General features: G+C 35.2%; 1 protein-coding gene and 1 long non-coding RNA gene across 4 annotated transcripts; both read right to left on the bottom strand.

The window, feature by feature from the left end:
* Positions 1 to 896: 896 nt before the first annotated feature.
* LOC128986923 (ribosomal RNA small subunit methyltransferase NEP1) lies at positions 897 to 8,353 on the bottom strand. The gene is made up of 5 exons (XM_054407536.1): positions 8,069 to 8,353; positions 5,332 to 5,484; positions 4,546 to 4,636; positions 2,473 to 2,681; positions 897 to 1,053 (listed from the first exon to the last, which is right to left on the bottom strand). Exons 1-5 carry the CDS (start codon positions 8,213 to 8,215, stop codon positions 940 to 942), a joined length of 714 nt encoding a protein of 237 aa, XP_054263511.1. The 5' UTR covers positions 8,216 to 8,353; the 3' UTR covers positions 897 to 939.
* Positions 8,354 to 13,651: 5,298 nt separating this feature from the next.
* LOC128987223 (uncharacterized) lies at positions 13,652 to 19,310 on the bottom strand. 3 transcript variants are annotated; one of them, XR_008490209.1, is made up of 5 exons: positions 19,109 to 19,307; positions 17,933 to 18,054; positions 16,662 to 16,735; positions 15,195 to 15,339; positions 13,652 to 13,801 (listed from the first exon to the last, which is right to left on the bottom strand). It is a non-coding gene; the product is annotated as an uncharacterized LOC128987223 (long non-coding RNA). The 3 variants fall into 3 exon arrangements; XR_008490211.1 differs by lacking the exon at positions 16,662 to 16,735; XR_008490210.1 differs by lacking the exons at positions 16,662 to 16,735; positions 17,933 to 18,054 and having other exon boundaries at positions 19,255 to 19,310.
* Between the last annotated feature and the right edge of the window lie 342 nt (positions 19,311 to 19,652).

The following is a 19,652-nucleotide window of genomic DNA, read 5'->3' as shown; positions in this document are numbered from 1 at the left end:
TGCGACGTTGCCATATCGCCCATTGACAACACTAATTAATAGTATATTTCGTACCTAGGGCCGAAAATGAGGTTTTGCCGGCTCGAGATAGTTTTTAAGTTCGAGACGAAGTCGAGAACTTAAATCGATCGAGAGCTGCAAAACCATTTCGGTCCGTGGTACGAACGTTATTTTTCACCACACTATACCCTATTACCACTATTCACCACCATAATAATGCACACTGATAGTCAACACAACTACAACTTTAAGGTTATGGGAAGAAATAATTTGAGGAATCAGCAAAAATAAATACTTGCTAGGCAACAGTGACAATAACACAATTCTATTGCAATGCTATGGATTTTGATTGTGTATTTAATTTTAAATGCATTCATGTTTTAAGTATGTAAGCGGACAGCTGATTTTGCGGCCCCGGCCAGTAAAAACCTGCTCGGTCCCCAAATTACGATGACAGCTGGCATGGCCAGCAAAACGTAACTTTCAGCCACCAATTAACGTATGTAATACAGCCAAAAACATCATAGTGTGGTGAAAAATATACAAAGCAATATTTTCAAATAAGCTGGTATTATTAGATTTGGCAACACCGCACCGTTCTCATTGGTTAATTCAAAACCATATGGTAAATAGGCTCCTCCCTCAACTGCAAACTTATGTGGTCCCGACTATAAACCCATTTTCATAAACTGTTTTTTCGTTACTATCTCACTGTGGTATAGTATTCAACTGAAAGTTCAGCTGTTTTTAAATTCACATTTAAAAAGAAAATTAGCCAGCATCACTGAATCTTTAAAAACAAATTCTAAAAAATCAAACTTCAAAAAACTTGTTTATGATCTCTAAAAGTCATAAACGAGAGACAAGATTTAAAAAATGGTACAATAAAAAAAGAACACGTTTCATAAAAATGTATTTACAAAGTAAACAAGCATATTCCTACATAACACCCCAGACCTCTTCAAAAGCAGAGCACAGCTTACTGCACGTTAGTGCAGCGGATAGTGGGTAGTTGCTTATTGATATAGTGTCTTCAATATAATCTGGCTGCACCTGAAACATAAATGTAAACTATTAGATAAAATGAACAGGGCGGTTTAGGGTAAAATTGTTTTTAAAAGTCTCAATCAATTAAGAAACATCTTGTATCTCTCTAAAGAGGCACATTGACAAGATTATTTTCAACCTTCTTAAGGCGGTGACACACTATTGATCTTTATCCCGAACCGAGAAGGGGGAAGGGAGGTAAATATCAGCAAAATTTCAATCCGAACATTTCCCCAAACAAGACCAAGACCAGACGAGTTCTACCAAGCGCAGCAACGAGGAGTTAAGAGAGAGATGGAGAGCGTGTGTGAGTGAGAGCGCAGAGGCAGTAATAATAAAAAATGAAATAAAATGTTACAGAATGATCATTTAAATTGCCTTTATTAATATTAATGTTTATATTTATTTTGAAAGAATTTAAGTATAACATCAATTACTTAATTCAAGCTTAACATTATTGATGTCATTGAGTTACGGGTTTAACTTGTACATTTTTTAACCTTGACCAAACAAACCACAGAATTACAACATAAATGCCCAAAATATATAACGAAAAAATATCACGCAAATTTTTTTTTAATTTTACCAATTAAAGAGTTTAAATGCCAAATTAAATTAGAACTATCAACGCTAGCGCAGGCGGTCTCTCGGTACGGCGCTCGCGACGGCGTACGGGGCAAGAATATACCGTGACACACTATCGTACATCTCTCCGTCTTTGCTTTGATCTTTCGTCAAAAATGGCCTCCAGAGCGCTCGTCTCCCTGCTCAGACTGATGACTGGTTCACCCTCTGGATCGGTGTACGGACTCCTGACACACTATCAAACATGTTCCCTTTAACCTCCCTTCTCCCTTCTCGGTTCGGGGTCTTGATCGGGGAAAAGATCAATTGTGTATCACCGTCTTTAGAGTTATCTACAGCAGCGCTCACAGCAATTATATAGTTATTGGATTCAGTTAGAGTGTTGCTGAGAGCGACTCTTTGTATTTTATATAGTGCCCCATAATGCCGTGGGGGCAATGTAAAAATAAGCGGATGTGTTGCAATCCTTAATTCCACCCATGGTGGGCCCAGCTAAGCCACACATTTGACATTAGTAAGCTCTATATGGATTACACATGTACGGGATTTGAACCCGTACATGTACAAAGACCTCAACGCCACACTTGGGGGAGTTACCATGTCACCGTTGGCTGAATGGGTTGATTGCCTATAACATCATTAGGCCTACTTAGGACTAGTGCTCATGTAGAAAAAAAAGACATATAAAAAGTATTAAAAAAACGAAGGGAGGTATATTGATTTTTATTAATTTCCTGTTGGGTAAAGAGCCAGCATTAAAAGACAGATTACATTTAACAACACTCAGATTCTTATTTCATTCTGTAGTTAAAAGATAAATGATAAATATAGTTAATTTACCGATCCTCTTGCGATGGCTCCAATCACAATGGCAATTGGCTCTTCCTGAGGTACAATTTCCCTCGGATTGATAACTTTCTCTGCTGCAAAAGAAGTCCCAATCTTGCGGCAACCCACAGGTAAATGATCTGTTACTGGATTTTTAATAACTTTCAATAACTTCATTGCATTGTCTGAAGCTCGTATACTGAACTTGTGCAGGAGCTGAACTGAAAACATAGTGAACTTTAGTACTTGGTTCACAAAACCAATTAAGTAAAATACTGTAGGGATGCAAAACACACTAAAGATCAACAGCCCTTTACGAATAACTATCCAGAAAATAGATAGCCTATTTAAAACATAATTTGACCAAGATTATGTGAGAATGTCAACCATATTATTTATCAGTACGATTTCCTAGGGTTCTTATACTTAAAATTCAAACTATTTGTATTTAGTAAACAACTATGTTCTGGTTTTAGCGAATTTCCCTATAGGGAAGTAGCTATTACCGTAGGTGGCATGGTAAGACCTAGAACCGGGACCGATTTACTTTTTCATTTTGATGTCCCCAGAGGCCAAAAACACCATTCGTTCAAATTTTTATATATGTATATATATATATATATATATATAGACTTATATATATATATATATATATATACGTCCGTGAACGCGATAACTCGAGTAATTTTTGTCCGATTTTGATGAAATTTGGTTTAAAGGTGTAAAGCGGGATAAACTTGAATGAGTTTGCGAACCAGCACGATCGGACCATGGGAATGGGGCTTTACGGGGGGTTTTATGGGGTAAAAATTGGTTTTTATCACTTTTGACCCTCAAAACACAAAATTTCCCGATTTCTCTTTAAACCTTTTTAAAGAGCTTAAAAAAACAAATAATTTAGTATATAAAAGTATTTTTGTTCGATTATTAGTAACGGAGAAAATTAAAAAAATTGTAAATTTAAAATTCCCATGTTATTTTTATGGAGAATATTGTCAAATGTTGTAGTTTGATTGTTTATGGATATATTTTGATCAAATTTGGCAAATTTATTTATTTTGTACTAAGCTATCAATATTTTACTCAAAAACACACTTTATTAGTTTCCTTGTGGCAGCAAACCTAGGTACTCGTTAAACCTAATGTTATTAAAATATATTTAACTGAAAATCAATTTAGACAAATGGAAATTCGCTTAGTCGGCAGGTTTGCTGCGGCGGGGGTATTTGTTTTATTAACGGTAACAAATTAGAGATCCTAATAATATCATAGTAAGTAAGGAAGTAATAATGTCATTGAGTTGAGCTATATATAGGCCTAGTCGAGCATCTATAAGGGTTGAGTAAGCACTGAAAGTTTAACGCATTTCAACTTCTGATTTTTGTTGGAGGTATTTTAACGTTATGTTACGCTTCCAGATTTTTGAGCCGATGGCTTACAGCTGTTGTTACAAAATAATGCAAGAAGACTCTGCAAATTCTGCGGACTCCAGGAGACCCCTCTACTGCTCGTCAAGCGAGGAGGAGCAGACTAACGTTGTGTCTGTTGCCTCACGCATGCACACTTGGCTCAACTGGACTCTATAACATTCTAGTTCTATAACATTGCTGATATCTCGCTAACTAATTACAATAGAGACATGTTCTAAACAGTGTTTTATCATCACACAAATTAATTTTAAAATGTTGTACAAGAAAATACCCCAAATCTGTGATAAGTACTGTTCACTGTCAATGCCAAACATAATTTGTGTAATAAAATGCCGTTTAGAGCATGTTTCTATTGTATTTAGTTTGTATGATATAGAGCAACGTTTTAGAATGTGCCCTGTGCTACTTCCCCCCCCACCAATGTAGAGCACCTGCTAGGAGGGTGGCTACATGGTTTTTTTATTACCTCCAAGATGCCTCACCCAACAATCAAATGTCAAAATGTGTTACACTCTCAGTGCATACTCAATAGTTGCTGGGCTTATAGCACTGGTTGTTTCGAATAAGTAAATTACTGTAACTAATAATATATTGAGTCAATAAGATGATTTTGGCCAGACAAATTAATTGTTACTTGGTAGTGCTAGTAACTTACCCATCAGACCACAAAACCTTTTAAATGTTCTTGGTATTCTAACTTGCGGATTGATTTCAATCAGGACATTATTCTCAGTGTGAATATAAATCTGAAACAAAAAAGTAAAATTTTGCTTGATAATTGAAAGCACTATAAATATCATTGGTGTAAAATATTTTACAAAACAAATAATTTAATTTTGTTTTGGTGACTTCGGACCAGTTGTTTTACAAATAAAAAAAGTTTACCTGTTGGCAGTCACTTAAGTTAAGGTCCAAGGACTTGTAATAAGGTTGTTGTAGGTACGGTAACCTTTTTAAATTTTAAAATTCATCATTTGTTTAGTCTTGGTTAAAAATCTCTGTCTGTGTAACCTAATGTTATTAGACTGGCTAACTAATATCTTTGAGAACTAAGGACATTCTGAACGTATATATGACCCTCATGAAGAACTTAATATTCAACCCTCAAAATGGACTGCTCAATAAATTCAATATGGTTTAGTAAAGTTTAAAATAGAGCATCTAAGAAGCATTTCTAGAGCATTCAGGTTGATAAACTGAGCTTGGCAATAGCATATTTGTGATCACATGAACAACGAACCTAAATGATTAATAAATTATAAACTTTTACTAAAATGAAGATGAACTTACAACTAAAAAAACAATTTGATATTCAAACAAAAGTCACTATTTCTTAAAAAAAAGGCTGGAAACTATTTTTATGAATGTAATATGTTGAATCTTAATTAGGCCTATATACTTAAAAGGTTTTAGGAATAGTATTTTGTTTGGCCTAAATTACCTGTAGCAGACCAGCTCGATTGAGAGGGCTATCGAGCAACATCATGAGGCATTGGTGGGTAATATCTGGTCGCACTGCACCTGGCATTCTGTCATGCCTCTTGAGAATACCTTCGTGATCATCACAGTTCAACAACTGGAATGTGTTTCCTACCTGCAGATTTAAACATTATTGAAAATCTGATAGCCTAGGTATCGGTAATCTTGTCCTTTTACTAACTTATGTTTTACTAACAAAGTAAAAGTCACTAAACTAGATATAAGTTATCTCTGAAAATGGACCAGTTGACTAACTAATTCTTAACCTTTACGGTCAACTACTAATGTAATCGACTCAAAACTAGCAAACTGTGAAAATGTCAAAAGAAATATCTTTTAATGCTACACCTGATTGATGGGAGATTGGCTTTCAAATATTTTGGTCTGACAAATCAGAGGCGGCATTTAGGCAACTGCCCCCCTACCCCCCCCCCCCCCCCACTTTCCTAGGAAATATTTCTCAAATTATAACATAAGGCCTATTTTTGTTTTAACTAGTTAGTTGTGTGGTAGTAGTTAAATTGACAAGCTACCCTCATACAAATACCTAACATAATTAACAATAAAAAGTGTCTAGTATAGTATTACAAAATAGGCTATTACATAAATATATACAAAATATGATATAGTAATGGAAATTAGTCAACAAGAAAAAAACAGAATTCCGAAAGTTTTTTCTGATGCACTTTTTTTTTAAAGTCATGGCTTTCAAAGGGCCTACTGTTTCACGCAAAATAAAACTCCCACAGAAAATAGGAGGAGGAGATATTCACCCTGAAAACGATTTCCCCAAAACTTTTTCCTGAGAACATTTTACCATCCTCTGCCAGATAGCCTACTCTCAGCCAGAAAATCAAGACACGCTTTGATAAAAACCAGCTTACCCAACTCTTCCATGATGGAACTTTTACTGGCCTTTTCTATGAAAAAAACAGCTTGACTCTCGTATCAAAGGAGCATGCTCTCCTGTGAGTGACGCGTTTGGTTTAGAAAGTGACACTTTAGCCTCTGAAATTGGTGTGTTTTACAGAAAAAACCCCAACTCAGACCAACCTAATGAGCTTGTGTCAAATTTGGTACGGCAATTTAAGTCCGAAAACGTTCACAATCAGTTCAATTTTCATAATCTCTTTTAAGCTTCTGCAATTATTTTTGCCTGTCCCAGTGTCTACTGCAACCGCTGAACGATCTTTCAGTGTCTTAATTTAAAACGGATCAAAAACGATTTAAGAAACTCAATGCTCCAAGACCGTTTATCAAATTTAGCCATACTGGCTATAGAAAAAGAGACCTCCAACAACATAAAACTTGAAGAATGTGTTGAAGTATTTGCTAGGCGTACCTAGACATTTAACACTTTTCTAAAGTAGCCAAGGTTAAGAATGTGGCTGGAAAACAAAGCACTAACATATTGTATAGGCTATGGTCTATTAATGTCATGCCAATATTACTAACCTAACCACAAAGTTTCACTGTTTATAATTTGTAACAGTTTATAATAAACTTTTGCGGCTATCAGGCTTTCAGTCTACTTTGATTTTCCGAAGTAGGCTACACTTTTTAAGGTCTCTGGTTTCTTTTGTTTTTAAACCATAATGAACTAAGTTAGATTATGATGTGAAATTATTGGATTTTATACAGTACTGCACCATTGATTCATTAGCATAAGCCTATAGCCTAGACTACGGATAGTTTCATACAGGCCACTACTACCATTCTGTATTAGTGTAAGTTATACTCAATTCTACTTATTGATGTCTCAAAAACTGAGTTAAGTTTTAAGACTATTTTATTGAGGGCCTTTTACCTATAGTTTTATTGAAGAAATAAATGAACTGAGATTTTTAAAAGGGGTAGGTAGAACTTTTTTATAACATTAGGATGTGACCAATAATTAACTTTCAGTATTAGTTACCGCAAGTGAAAAGTATACTACACAAGGACATATACTCCGAGGTTAGTAAAATTGAATTTATGTTTTAAAAAAGCAGTAGGTATCAACAATAGCCTATATTTAGATTTCGCCCACCCACCTCTAAAGCCCAGTCGCCGCGACTGTGACGAATAGCAAATAAGGTTCAGAAATGTGCTGTGTTAAGACAAAAGTTGACATAGGCCTAGTTTGCTAAAACACCCACTGATAATTAGCAGCACTGCATGGTACGTAGCTGGTCCCATTGTATTGCCAATTGGAGGGAGAAAGACGGGACAAGTTGATTTATAAGCTTGCCAACCAGGGATTTTACGGGCAAATTTACCACGAACCTACACGACAATATTAGACTGGTATTAGAGATAACTTACAATACTAACGGGTACCAACCGTCTTCAGCGAGAGCTTGAGCTGCATTTACTGGGCAAACAATGCATTGCACGCTGTATCCCCAGTGAGGCAGCCACCTCTTACCACGGCACGCCATGCATCACCAGTGACCCAGCCGCGGCGACTTTGGTAAGTTAAATGAAAAATTTTGTCATTGGTAAGTTAAGTTGCTGTCTGGCAAAGGGTCAACATTAACGGATCAACATCAGACTGTGTTTGGAATAAGTTAAGTTACTCACTTAAACAAATAGGCCTAATCTAAAAAAACTCTAAGTTCGTTCCTCAACTTATAATCTTTGAATAGGCTAGGCCTACCAACATAAAATAGAACAAGAATGAGCTTAACTTATCTCAATTAGTAATTTTAAAAGCCTACCTTTACTGATTCTAACTGGGCTTGTTCAAGTATTACAATTAATCGTTTTTCTTGGTTCCTGATGTGAGCAATTGATAAATGTTTGGGGGCAGGATCAAATTCTTGTTCGTTGTCTTCCTTGAGCCTCCTCTTCTTACCTTTACCCATTTCTAAATGTTAAAGACCTAAAGCCTAAATTAGGAAAAGTTAAAAGTAAATTTTATAGGCCTAGTTAAAACTCCAAGGTGTAGAAACAATTAATCTATAAAATGAGTTTGTAAATAATCAACATTCCACTAAATCCACTTCCACATTAATTAACCTAACAACAAACAAATCTAAGCATAGTTCAGTTGGCATAGCATGAGAACAAGGTGAACATAACCTTAAAAACTTGTTTCTATCTTTTTAAGTCCGTTCCACGGCTGGGCTATTGTTTTTTAAATTCCATGCAGCTTCATTGTATACTATTTGTGCTTGTTTCCTCTATGCCAATGGTTAATCTTTTAAGTTGAAATAGAGGGGATCCCTTCAAGTAGGTAACCTTTCAAACTGGTGAAGGGACCTACCTGCCCGATATTGAAATCGGTCAGGTTGGTTACTTTTCAATTTGGTGAGGTAATGAACGCCCTCTTGCTCTTGTGGTGGGGGCATCGACTGCTCTCATTGGCTGCAAGGTTTCTGGGGGAGGGAGTAGTTGTTATGGGGTGAACAGTGCTGCCAACCCAAAAGTCTGGAGCAATAAACATTCCCATACAAGGGTAATGTGGGTAATTCCGATATTTACGGCTACAAAGTAGGCAGTATAAATGCCGAAGGAAATTATATGTACAGTATAAAATATCTAGTTAGTAAAAGTAACACAAAAACATTATTTTATTTAGTGATATACTGTATATATGATGTTCCCCGTTACTGTCTCGGCATGCTCTTGATTTGATATTATTCTTGAATTTTGTTGTCCCTTCTGTACATTTAATAATTACTAGTGGGCCCATGCTACTCTACAACGTTGAAATGAAAATCATATTCGAGCAATAATCAAATTTATAAATTTTTATTGAGTATCTTGATCTTAACTGATTCAAACGATATATAGCTCAAATTAAAACCTTTAATTAACTTACTATTTTGCGTCAAAACTTGAAAACACATAAACAATATTGGACCTATTGATTTTTAATCATAGAAAATCCTTATAAAAAAATAATTTATATGTTGGTTGTTCACATTGCAATTGCTTGTAGTCCGTCCGATTTGGATAACTAATTAATAGCTTAAATGAAAGCCGGCATTTCACTGAAGGTTCTTAGACCAAAATATGTAGGATTATATAATTATAACTGGTGAAATGCATCTTAAATTGAAGTAAGGATTCGAAAAAGTCAAATACATGTTTTTTGGACGAGTAATACAGTAGATCAATATATATGCCGATGCTTAGAGTGAAATCTGTGCACACCTTCAATTCCCGAGACCTCAATCATATGAAAATCGGTTAAATTTATTTTTAAATATAAGAAGATTGACTCTATTAACGTTTAACGAAAACTATCACCGTTTTACAACAAATTGTGTAGCAGTTCCGGTTAATGATAACAACTCATACTGAATTGAAGCTTAAGAATAGAAGATTTCAAATGTTTACGGGAGCAAGCTCCTAAAATGTAATAATGTCGCTAGCTATACTTGCGATAGTACACTTGATAGGTTTTTAACAGCTTTTATTGATTTGTGCATTATTATTATATAATAAATAATGCTATTTAATAAAATAAAAGATTGGTAATCATATGGTTAAACGTACGGACACTGACTAGTTTTTAGGTGGCGGAACAAGCAAATTTTCACAGTTTTGAATGTAAACCTATTTTACTCGAAATATGTTTGAGATAGAAAAACACTCTTGAAATACAAAAGTTGTGGATAATTTAATTCTACACTACCGATCTTCCATAAGATTTAAGATCCAAGCATTGTAGCTTATAAGTTACAGACCAAAATATAATATCTTGCATACTCGAATTTCTTCTGAAATAGATTTAATCCCCTAAACCACCCTTGAGTTTAGAACTTTGCAAAACCCCCAACTTTGTACATCTACACCATATACATGGATTGTCGTCACAATGCAAAATTTTATTATTCTAGGTCTTATATTTGTTTTGAGATACATTATAGTGATCATTTGTCAGTGATATGCCAATCAATATAAAGGTAGGTCAATGGAAAGCATTTATCTACGTGGTGATCGGATGCATAGCAGCTTCAAAACGGATACGTCACAAAATTCGTGTTTGCCTATTAAATATATTGGGTATCTATATTTAATATATAGATACCCAATATGCCTATAAACATTCAAACTTATGGGTCAAATTTCTGCACACAAAATCCAACAAAGTCTTTTAATAATATAGATACTTATTATAAGGTTAAGGAAACTCCAGAACCACTTGGGTGGAACCCAAAAGTCAGATCAGGATAAAAACTACTTAGTTTTCCTATTTAATGCCTGAAGAATCAGTACACCAAATTTCAACGTTCTAGCTAGTCTGGAAGTTGGATTAGTAGTAATGAATCATTGAGTGAGGGCTTTTACTTTTATATGTTAAGATTAGCTAAATATAACACATATGAAAGGTACAAAATAAAATCCATAAGTTAAATACAGTAGTAGAATATATAAAAACGGAGCTCCAGACAAAGCTGTCTTTAAAATTTGAAATAGGTGTTGCTGCAGACTTTTAATTTTATTCAGCGAGATTACGCCCCTGAATTTAGTGTTACTCCCTCAATATGACAACACTGTTGGATAAATCTAGCTCAGTGGGATAAATGCAGGGATGCAGCAGGCACTTGTAGAGCGAAATTTCCCACAATTTCCATGTAACCGTTTGACTGGTTTTCAGGTTATGTGACAAAATCCAAAACACAATTGAACATAGGATGCACAATAAATCGGATGTGTTTACTTTTGGGCTATTGACTTAATTATTACATCAAACAATTAAATGTATTCTGAACTTGTATACCCGTTGCGAAATAGAGCGTACTGGAGCGCTAAAGAGAATAATTTATTGTTATGTTCCATAGATCTGTTGTATGAAAAGTTAAATAACTCATAAAATAAATGCCTAACATTTGCATTTAAAGCATCAAACGAATTATTTTCAAAAACGTGTTTTATATATCAACTAGACAGCTAGCTGTTATCCACGGGCTTCACCCCTTTCCGTTTGACTTCATAAGTATTAATAACACTATTGATTGGATAAGTTAAGTTAACTGATAACCATTTAGCGTTGAACTTACTAAACAACATCACAGATGCAATTTACGGACTTGAGAGGCCATCAATTCTGGACCTGCCCTTCAGATTTTTGTAAAGAGTTTGATCGAAAAATTTGTTGTTAACAGCTATTTTTAATGTTCAAAAGTTACTTTGTTGTATTGCATTGCATATTTATCATGAAAACATAAAAAGAAATTTACAGTTATTTTTAGTTGAACATATTCTTTAAAGACATCAAGAGAGTTATCAAGATCCCTTAGTTCGCTGACATATAAATCTGTTTGTGGAAAGTTGCTTCCCTCTATGGTTATGAGTCATTTTGCCTTAGGCTTAATACTTTAATTTGAAATGGCAACCATACAAAGTAGTTATTTTAAGCGAAGTATCAGTATGCATGGAGATGAGTGTAGGATGGATGAGTGGCACGATTTTGTATCCTTGTTAGTGACTAAGTTAAACTTGATTTGGGGAAAGCGGCCCTAAGGCTGATATATTCCTTAGACACAGCTGTCAATTAATAGCCCATACTTTGGGCTAATGGAAACTATAGGGAACCACATTTTCCTTGGTAGGTATAAAAAAATTGGTCTAATTATCAGGATAGTACTGCGGATAGTCGTAGTACTCACTAGTAAAGGCGTTAATTCAAACCAGGAAGTATCACATCCACAGTACATGCCTATAAATATCCACAACTCGTGACCTCCTAGTAGCTGAATTACAGGATGAAACCACCGTCTCAGTCTCTTAATGATGTCTTAGCTAAGATGTGACCAAAGATAATGGTTGATTCCACCAAGAATAAGTTAAAAATTGTTGGCATTAACAAAATTCTCTGGATATTGACTATTTCCCAGATTCTTATTGACTCGTCATATGCGTTTGGGCTTTGGGCCAGACATTCAGCACATCTGTGCCAAGACCTCTGGCATTCTCAAAATGATCTGCTGTGCAAGACACTGTTTGAGCATCCATGATTTTTGTATCCATACCTGCTATATATCCAGTATAATTTTTACTGTGTATTCTGGTCGCTTTTACCAGCACAGCCTTTTTCAATGTCTTAGGCCCCCAATACGGGAAGAATGAGCGTACGCCTAGTATAAATTGTCCTTAAAGCAGTTCTCGTATGTCAAGAAGTTTACAACATAGATTTACATTGTAAGAAAGGGGATTAACCCTGTACCCACGGTGCTTATCTAAGCAGATACTCTGTTTACATTACACTTATAGTCCTCGCCACCCTAAGTTGAGGCAGCCCAAGGCCGCATGGCGTATATCTAGTGCGGCCTTTGGCTGCCTCAACTTAGGGTGGCGAGGACTATAGTCGACCAGTTGGTGTGAAGAGAGTTGAACAGTAGCATGAGTATCGATTTACAAATTCCTTTCCCAGCTGACGTGAGCTAGGCGATGACTGGTAGGGCTGACTTCCAAGAAACATCGTTAACCTATAAGTCAAACACCCAATCAGCCAATGAGAAGGGCTAATGAAGAAAATGGAGGGGTGAGGAGTCTCGGAGCGGGAGGACCTGAAGAAACAAATCGAGGAGTTCACCACGGGCCACTGGACCAAGAAGATCGAGAGTTTCGGAGTGTGTGTATCGGTGCGTGTGCTTCTGGGACAATAAACAGTATGTAAAAAGAATAAAATATATAACTAAAGTTTTGTAAAACAAACAAGTCATATAGTTTGTCGGTAACTCATTCTTTTAAATTTTTAATTGATTTTCTTTTCTTGTAAATTATAACGTTGTAAATTTATTTATCTTATTATTGTTGATCTTTGCCTTTTCAAAGTTTTCTTTTGCTTTACTTTTGTTGTTTTTCTTAATTTAATTTTATTCATTACACGTTGAGCAACACCCTTAAGCAGTCTTATGTCTCATTAACCTAACACCTCTAGACTATGAAGTTCAAACATTTATTCAGAGGAAAATTCTTGAGTGATTTTATTGGGTTGGCTAAATAGAGTTTTTGTTTCAACTTTTGAATTACTTATTTCATTTTTACAGTACACTCATTAGTCATTAAACACCAACATTATTTTATTTTACTAGCTATAATTAATTTTGCTTCTTAAGATTGACACTCACATATATAAAATATATAAATATCATTTTATCTTTATGTATAGTTATCTGAGACATGTACGAACAAGAACAATAACAAAATATATCTAAAAAAAGAATATTTTATCTATAAAACTGTCAAAATAGTTAGAAGATCAAAATAAAATATATAATCATTTTTACATGTTTTCTTTACAAATTACAGAGAAGTTTACTGGTAAGAATTTTAACAAAATTAACTGCTCTAGATAAATATAAGGTTTATTGGTAAAGTATAAAAACAGTACATAACAATAAAAGGCAACATATAATAGTAACTATAGCTGCCCTGTACAGCGGCCAACCTTCTCCATAATATTTTTGTCCAGAGCTGGGGCTACATCTTTCTTCCTGAAACATTTTAATCTTGGTAAAGAAAGTCACAATTTTAAAATACTCGGGGGTACCAAATTATGCGGGTTGGTATAGTTGGTAGTTTCAAATAAAAAGGTCTTATTTTACAATAAATTACCATAGGTACCCTTAACTAAAAGTTTTTAACTGGTTTATTCCACCTACAAACGTGCGACACAAACTCGATCTTTGAGGGGCTTTCATTGCTTGTTAAAGACACATGTTAACCTCTTGCCACATTACCAAGAGTTATTCTTCTTGCTAGAAGAATAACTCTTGTTAATGTGGCAAGAGGTAGATATCTTCCTGAGGAGGATCTAATTGGGAAGCTACAGGCTTTTATCGGACGCCTGAACTTGTAACTTTAAGAAAACAACTGTATGGGGTGTGCAATAATTTTATTTTTGGATGAAGTGCTTTATGGTCTTGGCCTGCCCCTGTTAACAGTTTTAACAGGATCAGCAACAGGTAAATTAAACCTTTTATATTTTGTCTAGGCCTATATTTCCCTGATCAAGTTAGTGCAAAGAAGTTTTTGTTGAATAATAGTTGTAAAGGCTTTAATTTCCTGAATTGAAATAAGTACCTGGGGACCGAGCAATGGCGTAGTTTATTTTGAATTTTAAAGCAATATACAGGAATGGATGCTATAGAAGAATTTGAAATTTATAAAACAATCAAAATTCAAGCTAACACATTATTAAGCGACAAAATCAGTTTACAGTCTAACGCTCTGTATGATACTCTAATAAAAAAACAAGAACAGCTGATGAACAAGGAGCCGAGCTGTACAAAGTCCACCGCCCAACCTTCTTCCGCATCGCAGTCATGACCCTCATCTGCAACTTTGCGCACGAGGTTGGGGTTGGACATTGTAAGTTTTTGTCAGTAAGCCTACTCGTTTTGTTCATAAAACGTCTATGACTGTAAATAGTATATGTCCATGTTTCGCATTTAAACTCTTGATGACCCTTTCGAAGTTACAGTGTTAAATGTTCTTGTACAAGATCTCATGATGAGGACTTAAGTCCTTAAAACCCGTAATCCATAAGGACTAAACAGGATCAATCTGGCAGTACTGAGGTAATTTTATACCTTTTATAGTTGGTTCATTGATCTTGAGACAAAACAACTCAAATATGAAAATGAATATTATGTTATTGATATATTTTAACGTAAACAGTAGGGCAATTACAATGTTGGTCATAATTGTTTTTATACAGTAGGCCAACATTTGGTGGCTTTTGTTCATAAATTCAGACTACTTAACAACTGTTTGGATTAGGCGGTATAGTTCATCTTCCCGTTGCGAAGCACGGGCACAGAAGCTAGTAAATTATTAAGTGATTTGATAAATAACTCTATATATAATATTTACAATAAACTATACCTTCAAAAACCTGGCTGTTTAACGGATGATATGGCAGACACACACTTATCTCACTAGGTGCTCTTCCTTAAGTTCTTTTACGGAGTACAGCGGCCTATAATTAGTATTCCTTTCAGCGCCTTCTGAAGGAGGGTGCATCCATCTCCTGCAAATGAGTAGGCAGTTACGAGTTGTAGTTAATAGTAGAACGAGGATAGCTATTCTAGGTAAGTTCGAGACGACAGCAGGAAAAGTCTATATTTTGTGCTCTTCTGGTATAGTACTCCTGCACCCCAGTGGCGGATCCAGAGGGGGGGGGGGGGCAGTCGCAGTTTGGAAATATATGTCATTGACGCCTTGAACAATAGATCTCTTGAAATTGTAAAGAGCAATGAAGCGTAGGCCTACGAAAAAGCCAGTCTACCGAAATAGGCAAATCATTATGAATTTAATGTGTACCATGTAACCTTGTAAGTTATAGCCATCCACCTCCACCTGTCACGTGAGGCCACAATAATCAAAGAAAAAATCACACTACTCCAGCTGCTGAGAGTATCAAATACGTATAGGCTATGTTATAAAATGCTAAAAACTCAAATGGTAAACTAAAACTGTCATACGAAAAACTTTATACTTTGTCAACATCTTATAAAAAATAAAAATATAAAAAAAAAACTAGTACACTTGTTGCTCGAAATCGATCAATAGTCTAGTACTGGAAGTTATATTAAAACTAATAGTCATAATTTTCTATGAGTTTAAAAATCCAACTAAAAGCGTAGGCCTAGTATGCAACTAATGGATAGACTAGGCCTATTTGATGTATCGATTCATTCGGTTAGCTAAGTTAGGTTAGGTTAACTTTACTAACCAAACTTGATATATTGAATGAAATAATCGATTTATCGATTAATATATTTATTCAAATTTTAGTGTAGGACGTAAGGCCTGAAGTGCAGTTTAATTTTAAAATAGATATATTTAAAATATCGATTATTAATCAATATTTTCAATTTGATAGTTTCAATTGATATTAGCGAAGCCCAGGAAACTGTACCCCCAATTTATTTTATAGGCTACCAGAAACTAATTTGAATTTGCTTGAAACGTTAATATTCTAATGACCATGTGTCCATGTCAATAAGTTACACCTTTCAATAAGAATAAGAATAAGAAAGTTTATTACCGTTGACCAGGTTGTATACAGGAATAGGCATTGTCAAATTACATTAAATTACATTAAACAGAATATCAACATCAACAAGTATGTTATATCTATAGCTAACAAAGATTGTGAATTCCTAACTTACAGTGTGAATGATTCCATTGTAATTTTATGTTTCAAAATGTCCTTGACTGAATAGAACGGATTTGCTACAAGCCAGTTATGAATTTTGGATTTGAAAAGAGAAAGAGAAAGGCTGTCTGCCTGAAGAGGCTCAGGCAGCTTATTATAAAATTACACACAGTTGAGTTTGAAAGAATTACCTGTGATGGCTAGCCTGTGATGTGGTATATCCAGTTGTTCCTTACTTCGTGTATGGTGAGAATGGTAATTCTGCCTGGTGGAAAACTCATTGAGATTAGCTCTAGTGTATATAAGTACATTGTAGATGTATTTAAGTTAATGATTGTGCAAATGTTTAGTTTGATAAAAAGTGGTTTGCAGTGCTCTGCAGGGTCAGCCCCTAACATTGTGCGAATGACTTCTTTTTGTATTAGTAGAAGCTCATGGACAAGGGGGGAATGGCCCCAAAGTTGGATTCCATATTGAATATGGGATTGAAACAGCCCAAAATAGGCTAGTTTGAGATATTGAATATCGACAAAAGGCTTGAGTTTCCAGAATAAACATGAAACTCTCGATAGTTTTTTGCTGAAGAAGTTTTTACTGAGTGGTCTGGTTGTTTAATAGAGAGTGAGAAATCAATTTTCTGGGTCTTGGATTGTTTACAGATCAATTTATTTGCAGAAAACCAGTTTAAAACACTCTTTTCTGCTTTAGAAAGAGCTTCTGAGAGCTTTGTTTGGACTTTATCAGAAGTAAAAATTGTGGTATCGTCTGCGTAAATTACACATTCGATAGGAGTGTTACATGGAAGATCATTTACTGCGATTATAAAAAGGAAAGGGCCTAGGACCGAGCCCTGCGGAACTCCTGCTTTAATTGTGGTCAATGTAGAGTGTTTACCCTCCACACTAACATATTGCTTCCTATTAGTCAGATATGATTCAAGCATTTCTATTGTGTTTTTGCTAAGTCCATAGAATTTGAGTTTAGCCAGCAAGATGTCAAACGGGATGCAGTCGAAAGCTTTTGTTAAATCAAAAAGTAGCATGGAAACAGTATTTTTATTTTCAAAAGCATTAATAATATAATTGGAAATGTGAGAGACTGCCATCATAGTTGATCTGCCAGCTCTAAACCCAAATTGAGAATCAGTCATCAAGTTATTAGAGTCAAAAAAGTTATTTAACTGTTTTAACATGAGAGCTTCGAAAACCTTGGATAAGATTGGTACTATCAAGATTGGGGGCGATAGTTTTGACATAGATTCTTGTCACCCTTTTTATAAATTGGAGTTACTTTTGAGACTTTAAGTTGGTCAAGAAAATAGCCATTACGGAGACAACAAACTATTAAATACAGTGGAGAGGGGTGTAGATATGTAGTGTATAATATTCTTGATTATGTAGTTTGAAAGCCAAAAGTGATCCGTAGATTTAGAATTTGAAAATTTTGAGACTGTTTTTGTTACCTCATTTGGTGTAATAGGTATCCATTCAAATTTAGAGACGTCCAATTTTTTTGTAGATTCCAGTAGTTCTCTTGGTGTGTCTTGAGTCTGGCCCACTTGATTGGACAGTTCCTCAAATGAATCTGTAAAGTATGTGTTTAATTTGTTAGGGTCAAGAGTAACAAGAGATGTGCGTGTGGTTGTATTTTCCTGTGTTATTATGTCCCAGGCGGCCTTGCATTTGTTCTTTGAATTGTTAATGTATTTTGCACAGGCTAATTTTTTAGCAAGGTTTAAATCCTTCCTGTACTGTTTTTTAAGCTATTGTAGATATTATAAGCTGCCTGAGCCTTTACAGAATCAATTTTAAAAAAATGTTTGTACAAAGAATTATAAGCCATCATGGTTTCCTTACTTTTTTTTAAACTATCACTATAATAGGTGATTTTATTTTTCACTAGATTCTAGTCTTATTATCTGATCTAAGCTTTTTCTTAACAGGTGGAGAACAATAGTACCAGAGGTTAACAAACCTATCAAAAAAACTATCAAACAATGTTACTGGGCTACTCTCATTTTCTGTAATGTCTTCCCATGACTCGCTCTGCAGTACCTCACGGAAAACATTGAGATTTTGTTTATTTTGTTTCCTAACAAGAACACTAGGCTGCTCAATAGATAGGCCTACATTTTGTGAGCTTTTGCAGGCAGGTCTATGGTATTTAAAAAGCAGTGGATCATGATCGGCCAAAGCGCCTTGCAAAATTGAAACTTTGTAAAAATCTTGAGAAAAATTGAAAATATATTATCTAAACAGGCATCGTTTCTTGTAGGGAATTTATTAATACATTTTAGGTCAAGTGATCGTAGTAGGTTCGTGAAATTAATTGAGATTTGTTCCTCCATCTTGGCCATTTCAATGTTAAAGTCCCCACAGACTATGGGCACTTATTGTGACTATCATTATTGTGGTTCTGGCACTTCAACATGAAAGGAAGAGTAGCCCTCGTATTTAGTCCTAATTTGGGTACACTTGAACAATGGACATTGAGGAAAATAGAATCAGACGAACAAAGGATAGGAATATAGTTACAATCAGTGAGGTCAAACAGTTTAAAATTACGGGACCAAAGAGGAAACATGGTAGCAATTATGATACACTTCCATATGGGTTTAAATAAAAGTCAAAAAACTCACCAAAATCTCAACTCCTGAATCACTATCACTATTACTCCAGTCCTCCCAGTCCCCAATATCCACCTCATTCCACCCATTTTGTGATGACAAAAATGGTTCTTTAAACTGTAGTAGTTGTAACTTAGGCCTAAATTGAAAATACACACCTAAAATACAAATTTGTATGACAATTGAAATTGACAAACAATAAATTCTCCAAAATGCAACCTCAAACTCGAGCTAGAGCAGATCTAGAAGAGAAGAAGAAGAAGAAACGCAGAACAGAACAAAAAACGAGACGAAGGAAGGCTGAAATTTAAATTTGGGTGGAGTAGAGGTAATTCAAAGAAGTCGCGGGAATTTTCAGAAGTGTAGAGGGTAAGCGACCGCACCACGAAACACGTGACCACGGCGAAGACACGCCCTTCCCCCAGAAGGGAGGGGCCGGGACCTAGCTGACCGATTTGAGTTGTCGGTACCAACTTGATATGTGATTTAAGTGAAATGGTACCTAGGTGAAAGGTTGCCTAAAAGAAGGCCTCCCAAATAGAGCACCATTTAGTTA

Source organism: Macrosteles quadrilineatus, unplaced genomic scaffold (genome assembly GCF_028750875.1).
Source record: "Macrosteles quadrilineatus isolate MER2022 unplaced genomic scaffold, UCM_ALF_1.0 Scaffold_2__2_contigs__length_208266976, whole genome shotgun sequence".
Lineage (NCBI taxonomy): Eukaryota > Metazoa > Arthropoda > Insecta > Hemiptera > Cicadellidae > Macrosteles > Macrosteles quadrilineatus.
This window is presented reverse-complemented; position numbering and strand designations above follow the sequence as displayed.